At 40.5% G+C, this 15,794-nt stretch overlaps 1 protein-coding gene across 3 annotated transcripts in view; it reads left to right on the forward strand.

Annotated features, from left to right (window-relative positions):
* Positions 1 to 15,794, forward strand: part of SMOC2 (SPARC related modular calcium binding 2) — a 174,318-nt gene that overhangs the window by 54,378 nt on the left and 104,146 nt on the right. For all 3 annotated transcript variants that reach the window (XM_075924671.2, XM_006121968.5, XM_006121969.5), the window contains exon 2: positions 2,188 to 2,359. In XM_075924671.2, coding sequence (XP_075780786.1) covers positions 2,188 to 2,359 — 172 coding nt within the window. The remainder of the gene's footprint in view (positions 1 to 2,187; positions 2,360 to 15,794) is intronic.

Here is a 15,794-nt window from a genome sequence, read left to right on the forward strand (position 1 = left end):
GACCAGATATTATTCTCTGTGGTCTCTCCATCTGGATGTGCCTGCAGAAGCCACTCCACTCCAGATTGGTGGGGGTAGGCTCTACAGACCAGGGAATGGCATGCCGGGATCGGGGCCATGGAAGAAGCCACAACATTCCTCTTTCCAATCCTGGCTTGGCCTATCTATCTACCTATCTCCTGGAGTCAATCAGCCTGCCATTTTACTCTGGGTGAAATCCTCCTTTGTACAGTGGAGCCAGACTCCCCCCAAAACCAAAACCCCCGCTCCACTTAGAACTCTCATAACCCTTTTGAGGACCTATGTTGGATGTTGCTGGCACATGGGTCAGTGCTGGCCACTCTGCACAGAGATGAGAGAGTTTAACACAGGATGACCAGTAACAATGAGGCTTCCATGTTGGATGGAGGCAAGTCCAGCCGTTACCACTCAGACGCAACAGCAGAGGAGGAGCTGTTATTTTGTAATTTTACACCTAAATGTATCAGGCAATTTACTAAAATACCTAGCACCATGGGATCTAAGCACCACAGATAACTTGAAGAACTGCACGTTTACTTATTTTCCTACAATTTGTTAACAAGTTGTATCAATATTGCCAATTGGAATTCTGGGGACATAGTTTGATCAGAACACTGAAATCAAACCCAGCCATCCAGATCTCAGAGCAGAAATTCTAGCTCATTATTGCAGAATGAGTATCATATTCTGTGTAAACATCCAGCCTTTAGCGGAACCTTCCAAAATGTTGTGATTCACCCAGGGCTATTGCAAAGTAGCAAACATAGGGTTACAATATTTGAACTTTCAAAAAAGAGGACACTCCTGAGAGGATGTGTATCTGTATCAGTATCTACCAACTCATGTTTTATTAATGTGTTTTATATATAACACATTAATATAGTGTAAGCAAATGGATCACAGTAAACCCTCATTTCTGTTTTTCACAGGCTTTCCATTTTTGTAATAGAGTGAAAGCTTTGTTATTCCATAGTCTGTTAGCTGGAAAATTTTTGTTAACCAGCATTGATCCAACTACAATACCGCTGTATTTGGAGGCTTGCGCATCTGATTCCTGCCTCTTCATTTGGCTGTTGCAGGGCTACTGATATCAGCAGGCACCTCCCTCCCATGTAGCCTGTATCAAGCTACTGGGAGCTAGATCTGCCAGTAAATGGTAGGAACAAAGCAATTAGCTTTGTTCTCCAGCACATTCAGTTAACCGGCGACTCCCATTTACCATGAGTGCTGGAGAACACAGCTTTCACTTTATCCGTGTTTTTATCTCTAAAGGCTTGAACCAGCCTCCTTTCTCTCCAGAGTGATTGTTTAATGTTCAAAGTTTCCTAATTAAAATAATACATTACTAATAGGCTGCACCCCTTGCTAGCTACACTTGACAACCCCTCTCTCTCTGGGAGCGTTCATGGCCAGAGAGTATGAAAGCTACGCTCATCAAACCCTGTCTCTCTGTGGATAGATGTCTGGCCAGGGGAGAAGGTGCACGAGCAGGGGAGAGGGCAGGAGCAGGCTGTGGGTAGGTGTCTGGCCAGGGGGAAGGATGTAGGAGCAGGCTGGGGATGGGGGTCTTGGCTTGGGGGATGGGGTGCGGGTCTCAGTGGAGGAGGTGAGTAAAGGGCTGGGAGTGCGCGGTCTCAGCTTGGGGGGTACGAATGAAGGGAGTGGGGGGTCTTAGTGGAGCGAGGGAGTGGGCTGGAGAGCATGGAGGAGAAGGGAAGCCATGTGTCTCCCGCCTCCCTGGAGCATGGGGGAGGGAAAGTACACCGAATCCCTGGAGCAGCTGGGAGGAGGGAGAGGGTCCAGAGGAGCTGCCTAGAGCAAAACTCCAGCAGGGGGTGGGACGATGCAGGTGATGTGATGATATGTCACTTTGTTGTCCTGCAGGAATTTTTTTTTATATATACACAGAGAGAAATGCATATCCCAGAGATATTTCAATTACCAGTATTTCACATTAACAATTGAACCATCCAAAACCAGGAAACACCAAATTATCTATTATTTAGCATACAATAAACATAGGTTTTCATTTTTTGGATTACACCTGCCTACGTTCGCTGGTGTAAGTAATCAGGAAGTGCTTTACATACCATTGATGAGAGCTGACTTTTGAAGTGGACTTCCCAAAGTCTCATGCCATTTTATATTTGTTTTTGTTTTTTCTAGTTTTTGAGAGTGGACCAAGACAAAGACAGAGAATGCAGCCTGGACTGTGCAGGATCCCCTCAGAAGTCACTTTGTGCTTCTGATGGAAGGACTTTCCTGTCCCGTTGTGAATTTCAACGAGCAAAATGCAAAGATCCTCAGTTGGAAATTGCATATAGGGGCAACTGCAAGGGTAAGCACCACAAAGCCTTGTGTGTTCATAATGTGGAAAATTAAACTAAATTAGGGGAAGTGTACTCTGATAGCAAGAATAGTGGTGTTTTAAGGGAATAGTTGCAAACCACTAGACGAGAATTCATGCAATGAAGTGCAAAAGTGTCTAAATAACATAGGAGCACATTGCCCATTGAAAAAGAAAGGTACCTTCACTCTTACATAACTTGGGGTGCTTTTGGAAAAACCCCATTGGCCCCATGTGACCATTTCTTCATCTACGGCCTGATCCAACTCCCATTGACTTCTATGGAAGTGGATTGGCGCCTCACTGTTACTTTGATCTGATGGTGCAATTTATTGTGCGTAGATGGACTGCCATGCCCGAAAAGATCCCTTTTGAAGTCAGTAGAGCTCTGGCAGGTGCAACAGTTTGCTTATAGGACAGAGGCCTTTATTTCCTTCCAGTTCTTTGCATTTTTGTGAAGCAAGTGTTCGTATGCCCTTTGCATATTTACTAAGACATATAAGAGAACCTCTCATCAAGCCTAAGTCTGTGAAGTAATGAGCACCCATAATTCCCTCTGAAGTAAAGGAGAATGGAGTGTGATCTAGTCCCTGCTGGACTAGGTTCACATTTAGGATTTTCTTGAATGTGCCTCAAAAACAGGAACCAACCAGATTCCTTTCTGAGGTTTCCTGTCTACTGCCTTCAATACTTTCCATTGAGCAGGGCAGGCTCATTCTTCTACTTCCTAATTACATTTTGTTTGCTACAAAAACATTTTGGTCATTTGATTTGTTTTGACTGTTTTTGTCTGTGAAATGAAATCACTCTGGCAGGAATTCCTTGGGTTTAAACGACAGGAAAAAATTCTTTTAAAATTTGTGCTAGTTTTTATATCCAACGCACTAGTTTGAGATTGTGGAAAAACCTCATTCTCCTTCACCTCATTTGTTCATTTAGTTCTCCTCCTCCTTCAATCTCACAGACACTAGGCAATGGGAAGTCCCAACATTTCAGTTTCATTATTTAGTGATCTGAGATATGCACATTTTCATTCCTTCAAATACTAGTCACAGAGACGTTGGGTTGGCATGCTTCAAGAAATGTACATGCTTCCTTTCTTAAATGCAGGGCTTGATTTCCTGCTAAAATGTTCTATGTTTAACAAATATGGGTATAGCAGCGATCACAAAGATTTACCTTTCCTTACTTTCTAACAAACAATAGAATAAAATAAAATAAAAGTATTGAGACCACACAGACTCAGGCTCTCAGGGTGTGTCTAGACTACCTAGTTTTGTCGACAAAAGTCCACTTTTGTCGACAAAACTATACCAGCGTCTACACTACCGCTGAGTTCTGTCGACATAATGTCGACAGAACTCAGCAGTTTTGTCGACGCTGGTATACCTCATTTTACGAGGCATAACACCTTCTGTCGACAGAACTCTGTTGACAGAAGGTGTTATTGCCTGTAACGTTGCGTCCAGACTATGGAGTTCTGTCGACAAAGCAGCTTGCTTTGTCGACAGAACTCAATGTGTCTGGACGCTCTTTGTCGACGGAAGTTTTGTCGACAGTATCTGTCGACAAAACTTCCGTCGACAAAACGCAGTAGTCTAGACGTACCCTCAGAGACAATTTTCTACTTCACATGTCTCTCTAGGTCGATGAACTCCACCAATCCTCTAAAACACCAAGACTGCTTTAAGAGACGTTCAGACTCCTCCTCCTCCTAGATGAAACATCATGTTAGTTCTTCATTTTATAATGTGCAATTGTACTAGCAGATGGATCTGCTTCCTTATATGAACAAAGAAAACATAATGCAGTTACTTGAGTCCAAGTTGAAGAATTTTTGTAAACACTTTGCAGTAGTGCACTGTACATATTTAAAACACTTTGCACTCTGTGAAATAAAGTGTGATGCATATTTTTTTCTTAATTATTTTCCCTGCAATCTACCAAATGCACTGACAATGGCAATTACAGAATGCTTTTTTTCCATAAAATAGAATTTCCCTGTGCAAACCTTGTGGTCATCAGTTGTAACAGTGCTTGGAAATTTTGCTGGAGTTGGTTTAAGTAAGTTTGCAGAAGTGCATTACTGCCATGTGCATTTTAACTTATAGAATTTTAGCACAATTGTAATCCTCATATTTGACCTCCCAGCTCTATTTGGGCAGCTTAAATATTACTGAGAGTTGTCACACACACAGGGGCGGCTCTAGACTAGCTGCTAGCATTCGACACCCCCACACAGTTCGAGGTGGTGCTTTTTGACTCTTAGTTCACTGAACACTAAATTTGGTCAACTTTAAATTTTATTTTTCTATATAGCTGCTATATTGCTTTTGGGCACAAGTGCCAGTGGTATACCTGATGAATATCAGAGAGAAAGAAACTCCTCCTATTTTCACTTTTAATTTAATATAAACAGCCTTGGGGTGTCCAATCACATACCATTTCAGTCAAGCTCATTGCAGCAATCTTCTGAAATACCTCAAGCTGTGAAAATAAGTTTGAGCGCAGAAAAAGGAAGGTCAATTGGTCTCACTGGAGTTTCAGTCTCTCCATCCTTTCCTGGTATGTTGTCATCTCTGACAATCTCAGTCAAACACTCTGCTGAAGGTTCTGACTGCCTATAAAGAGTGGAACTTGTTGTAGCAGGAAAAGGAAGGATTGAAGAGCAGAGATTTTTTTTTTTAGTAGAGCTGACAGAACATTTTAATGAAAATCGAATTCTCGATTACATATCTGTGTATGGATCAAAACCTGTGTGTCTTCATTCAGAAAGGGAGGGAGAAAGGGGTCTGGGCAGTGTGGTCAGGTCAGCATAATCTCTGAGCTCTTGTGGCAGTTTATGCTATACAGCCTCTCTGAATACTTTCTAGTCAGCATTTTCTCTCCAGTTTTGACATGCCTGCTTACACAATCAAAACCGAGATTCTGTATATACACAATGAAGTTGGAATCAAATTCAAATTAATGTCTCCTTGCGTATTCCTTTCTCCAAGTATTAGTGGCAGACACTTTTCTCCTCCCACAAAAGCTAAGAAGTCACAGTGACTTTCTTCTTTGTCCAATTCTGTTATCAATATTTGCTTGATATATGTATTCTGAGACAGTCAAAAGACTGGAATTACAGAGAGCCCATTGTTTTAAAGGGCTTATTGTTTTCTCTGTGTTTTTTTTTAAGTTGTTCAGGGTTCATTTACCAGAAAAAGTTGACTTTTTATGGCAATTCCTTAAAACCACGGGGAAAGCTATTTTTAAGATTTGGATTTTAAATGTGATGATAAAACCAATGAACAGGATTGTAATCCCTGTCTCATTTCTCCCTCTGTCCCCTGTGCCCTCATGACTGTAATAGGCACTTAAAGAGCTATATGTGAATTTTTGGTTTTTAAGAGAATAAAGTTAATGGAGGATGAACTGGTCTGAAAAGAGGCACCTCATGAGCCCCACACCCACCTTTGACCAAAATTAGCACAGGCCCAATGGACTCTTTCAATGTTAAGAAAAACAGCAACCCTGTAATTTATTTTTCTCTCTATTATTTTTCATTTTTGTGCACTCTTATGCTTCCAGGCAAGCTTGGAACCAGATGCCAGAGTGCTGGAAACATTATGAGAAGTCTGATTCTTGTAATATTTCCAGCCCACTTTTGTAACTTCAAGAGGTTCAGCTAGTTTGAATAAACTTTAGATGAACAGCCACATTTTTGGATGCTTCTCCAAACAAAACCTAAACTCTGAACTTCCCTCACTAGAAACAGACAGTTGTTTGTGCAAGAAAATTGGTGAGAGCTGAGAAGCATTATTATTTGCATTATTGTTGAACCCAGAAGCATTAATGGTGTTTGGGGCCCAATGTACATAATAGGAGACAGCTCCCTGCCTGAAGAGTTTACAGTCTAAATAGACAAGTCAGACAAGGATGGATGCAAGGAACTGGTATTATCCTTATTTTACCAAGGCTATGTCTAAACTACAGGGGTTTTCTGGGATACTGGAGGTATCCCAGAAAAACTCGGCTGCGTCCAGAGACCACATCTGCTCTTCCACTTTTTTTGTGGACAAGCAGATATGCTTTTCAGAAGCCATGTCTCCCTCCTCCCACAAGGAAGAAGGGCTCTTCCAAAAGAGATTTTTTCCGAAATTTGGCCAGTGTAGATGGAGCAAATTTTGGGAAAGCCTCTTCTGAAAAAACTATCGGAAAAAGGTATGCAAATTGTGGAGCGCAATTTGCGTACCTTTTTCCGATAAAGCCCCGTAGTGTAGACATAGCCAAAATGGACAACTGAAACTCAGTGAAACTCAGGCCAAGTCGACACTAAAGAGGAAAGTTGACTTAAGATACTCAACTCTATCTACGTTAATTATGTAGCTAGAGTCAAAGTATCTTAAATCATGTTCTGGTGCTATCCACAGAGCAGGAGGTCAGTGGGAGCACATGTTCCCGTCAACTTCCCTTACTCCTTACGAGGACCAGGACTACTGGCACGGACGGGAGCACCCTCTCAGTTTGAATTAGCATGTCTTCACTTGACGAGCGAATTCGAACCCCAAAAGATCAACTGTGGCCGCTTCAGTCTTCTATGTAGTGTACACAAGCCCTAAGTGACTAGCTAAAGGTCACATCAGAAGTCTGTCATAGGACCTGGGATTGCACCTAGATTTCCGAGATAATAGTCCAGGGTCTTATTCACAAGATTGTTGTGGTATATTTTAAGCACCTACTTGTAATAACCAGTATAATCTGGAACTCTAATTTGTTGGGGCTTGATCTTCTGAAGTCCTGATCCTGTGAGGTTGAGGTGCCTCAGTTTCTGTTGAAGTCAGGGGTAACTGAGAAGTCTTGGAACCTCACAGGAGTGCTCAGTCCTTTACAAGATTGACTGTTGATGCTCTGTAGGTAAATATGAACCATAACAAGCTAAAATTTCCTGACCCTGACCAAAACAAATGCTTGAGTACACATGAATATGGCACTGAAAATAATTGGAATAGAAGTCACATAATTGTTTACAAACAATCCCCAGATCCTGTCATCTGGACTCTGGCACCATGCAGAGCCCCTTTATAGTCAGTGGAACTTTGCACAGCACAGGAGCCTGCTGTTAGGATGCTGACAAAGGGTACACACTTGTAGTTAATGGGGGTTTTGCTCAATCGAGAACTGAGCCCCAGTAATCTCATAGGGTTTACTTGTGAAGGGATCAAAGGGGCTGGTACATGTGCAAGTGGGGAGTTACACTAGCATAATCTTTAATCCTCAGAAACTTCCCAAAGACCTTGTGTTGTCCTTGGAGCTTTGTGGTTTCTGAGGAGTGGAAATGTGCTGTGGAAGAAGGTGGTAGGGCTATGTGAAATGTTCCCTCCATGATTTTATCCCCTACCAATCCCACACAGAAGTCCTCTGCATTAGATAGTATGGATACTTTTTCCACCCACTGAACCCCCTCCTCCCCCGAGTGTTGCAGGTAGGGTGTCTGTGGCATCAGAAATCCAGCACAGCCAAATCTTTCATTCTGGCTGACTCCTCCATTTCTCTCCCCCAGGATTTTCTTCACATAACAAACAAACTCAGCATAAATGTGTTTGCCTTTTACAAATCAGAAAAAAATACATTCCCCTGGTTTAAGCGATGGTTATATAAGTGATGGATTATCAGAAATAAAGTACTGATTTCTTTTCAGCTGCTTAGAGAACAAATCTCTACTGCTGAATTGTTCTGCTCAGTTGCATTGTCACAGTCGAAGCACCAAAAAAGTTGATGTTAGGCTGCAAAACTTCCTTCTAATTCACAGAGTTAAGTAGGTTTCCCTCTGGTGCTCTGAGTGATCTGCACTCCAGCCTGTGGGGCCAAGTCCCTATCTCTTCCTGTTTTATATTTAAAAAAAGAAATGTAGTCTATTAATTAGAACATGGAATTGTGAATAAGATTTCTGTATTTTATGTATATTCTGGCTATCGGATCTATTTTGAGTATCTCTAACTCAACGTGTCTCTGCCTCTTTTCTCAACCTGTATCATGAGCACCTAAAAGTATCTAACAGAGATGTTGTGGGACTTCATTAAAATGTATACATTATTTTGAGAGTCTCTGATGAAAGATTCTGTGTAATAAAATAAAATAATAATGTGGCATAACCTGAACTTTTTATTCCTCAATCAGGGAAAACATCCATTGACTTAATTGTATTTTGCACAAGTGAGGGTTTTATGATTGGTCTATCAACTTCAACGAGTGTTTTACCTCATCGAGAATTGAATAAGTGCTTCAGAGTCTGGATATCCAGGGCCAGAACCAGCCAAACACTTAGTTACATTTCAACTGTAAGCATATGAGTAATCCCTTTGACTTCACTTATATAGCTCACATGCTTTAGACCTTTTGGCTACGTCTAGACTGGCCCCTAATTCTGGAAAAGTCATGCAAAGCAGGTAAGTCAGAATAGGGAAATCCGCGGGGGATTTAAATATCCCCCGCGGGATTTAAATAAACATGTCCGCCGCTTTTTTTCCGGCTTGGGGAAAAGCCGGAAAAAAGCGTCTAGACTGGCGCGATCCTCCAGAATAAAGCCCTTTTTTGGAGGATCTCTTATTCCTACTTTATTCCGGAGGATCATGCCAGTCTAGAGGCTTTTTTCCGGCTTTTCCCCAAGCCGGAAAAAAAGCGGCGGACATGTTTATTTAAATCCCGCGGGGGATATTTAAATCCCCCGCGCATTTCCCTATTCTGACTTACCTGCTTTGCATGACTTTTCCGGAATTAGGGGCCAGTCTAGACGTAGCCGTGGTGTCCAACACACTAACCACTAGCCACGTGTGACTATTTGGCCAGTTGAGTGTAGCTAGTTCACTATAGAAGTAACCACTATAGTGGCTACTCCTTCAGAACTGGTTGGACACCATGGTTTTATACAAAGCATGTGCTTTGCTTGATCAGGACCTTAGTCTCGATATTTAATTTGTATTTATATAACCGATATCATAAAGCTTTATGTATGTGGCAGAAACGATGCTTATTATAAAATCTAAGACATCTGGCCTTTCTCTTATAGAAAAATCATATAAGTTTTCTATAGGTTTTTAGAACCATCCTGTAGCATTTAGTAGATAATCATATTTCTGCTGTAAAATTCTACTGCATAATTCAAAAAATGTATACAAAGATTATGCAAATTATCTATTACATTCTTAAAGGTTTTAGAATCATTTCTATAAAAATATTGATTTCATCTCTATTATATTGTACAGGACATGTGCATTAGGCTTATTGTTCTAGTTAGCCAATTACTGAGCATAGCTCCATCCATGTATTTTGAAAATATGCTTTTATATATTTCTGGTTGTGTAGTTTTCAAATGGTTTTAGGCTATTTAAATAATTTGCACTGTAATTTGTTTGACTTCTCATAATTTCCCATGGCAGACAAATATACAGTACATGCATTTTTTAAAACTAAAATTTTAGGTGGCGAGAGAAGGTTTCTGCTACAAAACCTTGTCTCCCTCCCCCCTCCACTTTTGGAGATCTCAAATTAGTAGCCTTAGTCATAAATAGATTAGTGGGAAGCTTTCTCTGTTTTGAGAGCATCAATATTTTTTTCCCAGAGTCCAGAAACTGCTAATATCAGCTGAGAGCGAACATTTTAATACTTGATGGACATCTCTTCAACTTACACCTCAGCATCTTCAAGTCTCAAGTCTCCACAAAATGTCAGCCTACTGTATCTTGTCTCAAAGTGAGCAATACCTAAAACAGAAGTGTCTAGTGGAGAAAAAACAGATTTTGCTTTGTGGTGTAATGTCAAGAGAGTAATGAATAATTGACAACAGCAGAGGCTGAAAAGGGTGGCTTGAAACAAGTAGCACTTCTCTTCAGCTTGCAGCAGTTTAGCGATTTTAAATATTCAAGGTCTTTTTGCATAAGTTCTTTAAGGTTTAGGGAACTGGACATGCATGAGGAAGCTGAAGAGCGTATGCCATGTGTTCTTTTAAAAGTTCTATTTGTGTTGAGAATTCAGTTTGCTTGTCAGCAATGGTACACATAATGGGGCCAGATCCCACAGTGCTTTCTCAGACAAACTCCCATCGATTTTCATAAAGTTTTGCCTGAAAAGGTGCGGCTATATTTGCAGGATTATATACTCAAGATAATTTTTATAATTGTTGTTATTGTTGTTATTCAATAATAGCAACAAGATTCGTTTTTCCTCTTTCCATTTATTTTTAATTAATGTGACAGATTGGGATTGACTAATAGCCTGTGTCCAGTACACAAGTCCATTCTGCACAATGACAAAGCAAGTGTGCCTATACAACCCTGTCAATGTAGCTCAACCCTGTCCTAGAAGTTCCTCAACAGGCAGAAGATGGTAGTTTGGGCTCCAGGCACAGCATGTATAGCCATAGTTATTTCTTACAAAGGCTACCCGTTCAGTGTCTTACTGCTAAATAAGTACAACCCAGACAGCCGTCATAAATAATATTATTGCTATTTCTCTGTAATGATGTAGATCCCTTTTTCTATGGGAAATCCTATACAGCTTATGTTTAGCTTAACTAATTTATGGTATCTTAAAGAGCCTTTCTGTTTAAAAATGCCATCCTTTTATGGGCTATCATAGACATAACAAAAGGTACTCTCTTCATTTTCAGATTCACATAAAGAACTGAAACACATATAAAAATATGTGTGGAATTTCACATAAAAATATTTTGTTATTTTCCCAGAAAGAGGCACATACAGCATTTCAATAACACTAAAACACTTAAAGTTTCTGGCAGTGGTGAAAGAAGTTTGTCACTCTTATTTATTGACACATCAGTTGTAATAGGCACTTCTTGCAACTCTCCAAACATAGGGCCATTTACAGTACACAGTTCATTTAGGAATTAAGGTAAACTTTTTCCCTCAGATTCTAATGCTACTATTCAGCTGTGACTTTCCCAGTCTGTAGGGTTAGAAGAATATCACTACTGAGTATTTCTTTGAGGATATGAATTTTATGCTATACTTTAACATTATGAACAATTAACTTGGTTACAGTCAGTCAGCCTTACCATCTCCACCTTCAGCTAACAGCTTGACTTGAAAGATAGAACTTAGGGTATGTCTACACTACCCCGCTAGTTTGAACTAGCGGGGGTAATGTAGTCATCCGCAGTTGCAAATGAAGCCCGGGATTTGAATTTCCCGGGCTTCATTTGCATAAAGCCGGCTGGCGCCATTTTTAAATGCCGGCTAGTTTGAACCCCGTGCCGCGCAGCTACACGCGGCACGGAGTAGCTAGTTCGGATTAGGCTTCCTAATCCGAACTAGCTGTACTCCTCGTTCCACGAAGCCTAATCCGAACTAGCTACTCTATGCTGCGTGTAGCCATGCAGCACGGGGTTCGAACTAGCCGGCATTTAAAAATGACGCCAGCCGGCATCATGCAAATGAAGCCCGGGAAATTCAAATCCCGGGCTTCATTTGCAACTGCGGATGACTACATTACCCCCGCTAGTTCGAACTAGCGGGGTAGTATATACATACCCTTAGATAGATAGTGTATAGTCCTACAACAATGAAATGTGGGAACTCTTAACTGACGTGCTGATGTAGGCTGTTACCTAAAGAATGGGCTAATACAACTATCACCTGATATATCAAATTGAAAGCTTAGTATATTATTATAAGTGTAATATATTTCATGTCATGCACTTTTTTTTCTTTTTCTCCTCTGTTGTTTTTACTTGTTTCTCTCTTCCCCCACTTCTCACACCCACTGAGTTTTTGGGTGGAAAAAGCCAAGGTTTTTTTGGTGAAAATGATGGGGCATAGAAGGGAAATCACAAAATTGAAAAAAATTGAACAGACATTTGCTGTGAACATTTTTAATTTAAGAAAAGAGATATTTTATGTGAAAAAAAAATTATTGCTAGTTCTTTCTAGTTTTTTGGAGGTAACTTTCAAGTCTAAATTGGGGGCAAATTTCAGAATTAAGATCCTGATTCAAATGCAACTCTATATTTCTCTATATTCTGATAGTGGTCCATCTCATTCTCAAATGTATTTTTTTTCCATAATAGTATAATTCTATTCAGAGGTTGTTAAAGCCAGTCAGAATGTGAAGGAATAAAGTCTGGAAAAAACAACCACCACCTGTTCTTTATAGTCAAACCGTCCTTTATAGTCAGCTCTAGCCACAGTTCTGCAAAGGCGAATAGCTCCACTTAGTAGATGTCTGTACTAATACTTCCCATTGATTTCAATCCATATAAATACATTTTAAGTTTCTGTACAAAAATAAAACCACAAACCAAACTAAGTTGAAACTATCATGATGGAAGCTACAATGCAGTAAAGGAGACTTCAAAACACACATAGCTATGCATTTTCCCTAAAGTTTGATGTAGAATCATAAATGGGTCTATATTCATACTACCCTTGATCAGGCTCATTCAAAACCTTTGTGAACCTTTGTGCCTCTTTTAGAGTGTCTTTGTAATAAACCCCAAATCAAGGTTGATTTCTGTTGTTTCAGATTTTACAGTGAATACTTAGTGCAGCTCTAGTTGTATCTTGTCAAATGAGACTTAGTCAAAAGAGAGAGGATTATTTTTGTGCCAAGGAGGATTCCAGGACAGCATTCCTTATTTTATCTTAAAGCTTAACTATCTAAGTTGCTGGGTGGTTGCAAATGTGAAAAACACTGTGCCTGCCTCCATTAGATGCCAAGAGATGAGGGTTTCACCAAAGATAATATTTCCTTCTTGTTTAGATCCAGGATGAAGCAATAATAATGAAAAGACAAATCATTGGATGATCATTACCAGCAAGTACAAAGTCTTTATGTTGTGAATGTGTCATGTAATGCCTCTGCGGACACCTTCCACTCTCCAAATGTGGATGGTCTTCAGATGTCTAAAACAAGGAGATTCAAGCACAAGTGACTTGTTACGCATTTCCTATCACTCTAGAATAGTGACACATATGCCCGTTAGCCTAATGGGGTACAGCTCTAGATCCAGTGTCACTGGCGAGTCCATCATGGACTTTGCATACCAAAGACAAGCCTTTTACACTGATGCATCTGACAAAATGGGTCTTTGCCCACGAAAGCTTATGCTCCAATAAATCTGTTAGTCTATAAGGTGCCACAGGACTTCTTGTTGCTTATGCAGATTCAGACTAACACGGCTGTCCCTCTGATACCTCTTACACTGAAGCACTTGTAGCACAGAAATATTACATTCCCCGATTAATGCATGTTATCCCATAATCAGAAGTGCATCCAATATACACAATGCGTGAACTGACTCTTTAGTAAAATAATAAGGAAAGAAAAACAAAGAAAAGAAATAACTATATTCCCGCCCCAATTCAGCAAAATACATAAGCATGGGAATAGTTCAATTAACTTCACTGGGCCTATTCACATGGTTAAAGTGAGGCTTATGTACCTTGCTCAAGCAAAGCCTCAATTGCTGCTGATGTTTACATAGCAATGTACTGAACAGTTCCAGATGACAAACATGGTACTATTAAGGGAAAAGTCAGTTTATCTGGGCGCTCTGCGGGCAAATCCACTGACTATGGGGGACAATTGGGGTAGTTGCTTCAGGGCCCAGCAATTCAAAAGGTTCCAGAGCTCTTGGCCACTACTGCCACTACTACTGAGGCAGCAGCAGGAGTCGGCGCTCCCGGGCCCTTTAAATTGCTACGGGAGTGTTGAAATGCTATGCCGGGCACTCTCCATAGCTTTGAGAGCTGGGTGGGGAGCAGTGCTGCACTGCAGTGCCCTCAGCCCCACCCCTTCTGGGGCAAAGAGGCTGCTCCCCCCACACCTTGCCCTCAGGCCTGTGGTGGCTGTCTGTCCCTCTGTCTGCAGGATAGCAGGGGCCAGAAATAGGAATCTTCAATAAGAGTTAAGAGTTATCTAGATTTTGTGTTTCTGTGCTAGACGTGCTTGCTCAATTCTCCATGACTGTAGTAAAGCTTTTTGGTCAATACAAGAACAGTTAGGCACCTATGTAAAACCCTAAGGGTTTTTTTTCTTCAAATGATTAAGTTCAGCTATTTTCTAAGTGATCTTAAAGTGATGAATGTTACTGTCTCTTCAGTGGGATTTTCAATCTACAATAAAATAACTAAATAAACCATTATAATATTTTATGGATAAATATATTACCTATTTGAAACACACTCAACTGCCCTGGTAAGTGAAGGCTACTCAGTGGACTGAGAAAATTATTTTTTTATATCTTACTGAACACACGTATTACTATCCAACAATGAAGAAAAAATATGGGATGGACTAAATCAAAACCCCTTTGCAGAAGATGTATTATTTATTTATTTTGTCAATCAATTTAATTTCCACTAAGCGAATCTGGATTAGATCTTCCTGTGGAGCCCAAAACTTGCTGTATACTTAATTCATACTGGATGTAGCCAGAGAAACAGTGGTTGCATCCCTGTTAAGACTGTGTCATTGTTTCCATTATAAACCTCATTTTTTTGGCAGATTTTTTTTCTCCGCACAGTAGATTATAGCAGAATTAGCCAGTTATATTAAAGGCGATAGTTTTTTTTCTTCCTCTTAAACTGCAGGCATCAAACACTGTATTGTAGGAGGCAGGACAGTGAATTAGATGGGGTAACAGTCTGTGTCAGTCTAGGTAATTCTTCTATTAACAAACAGGTTGATCCTGAGAGAATTTGACATTCCAAATTCTCATTGATTTCATAGGTATATGGGTTGTCCAAAGAATGCAAAATAAGGCCCCCGTGTTTCTGATTTTCAAAGTTTATGAGAAGTTAGTCCCAGGTCTTGTAAATATGTACATGCTTCCCTTTACTCACAGGAGTAACTCCATTGAACCCACTGGGCCTGTGTCTACACTACAGAGTTTTTTCAGAAAAACGGCTGTTTTCCTGAAAAGACTTCACTTACGTCCACACTGCAATTGCATTCTTTTGAAAAAAATTGAAAGAACAGAGGGGTTTTTCCGATGTTGGTAATCCTCTTTCTGTGAGGAAAAAGCCTGTTTCTGAAAGAGCTCTTTCAGAAAAAGTTGTGTATGGACGGGGAAGAGGGAGCTCTTTCAAAAGAAGAGGAAAGAGGAAAAAGCACAGGTGCTCCGATGGCCATTCCGCCCATAATAACCACAGTTTAAATGCGAGAGAGTGTCCATTCAGTGTGGACGCTATCTTTTCCAATGCGCTTTGGCTGTGTGGACACTCTCTTTTGAAAGAAGTTTTTTCGGAAGATCTCTTCTGGAAAAGCTTCTTCCTAAAGAAGCCTGTAGTCTAGACATACCCTGGGTAAGATTCTATGCTGGGCCTTTAGAGAGTATGTGTACACTGCTTTGAAAACCGGGGTCTTTGGGACCGAGGCTTTTGTATACTTGATGTTTCCAAGCCTGCATTCAAGCATCCAGCACTGTAAA

The sequence above is a fragment of the Pelodiscus sinensis genome, chromosome 3 (genome assembly GCF_052426305.1).
Source record: "Pelodiscus sinensis isolate ZL-2025 chromosome 3, ASM5242630v1, whole genome shotgun sequence".
NCBI classification, from domain to species: domain Eukaryota; kingdom Metazoa; phylum Chordata; order Testudines; family Trionychidae; genus Pelodiscus; species Pelodiscus sinensis.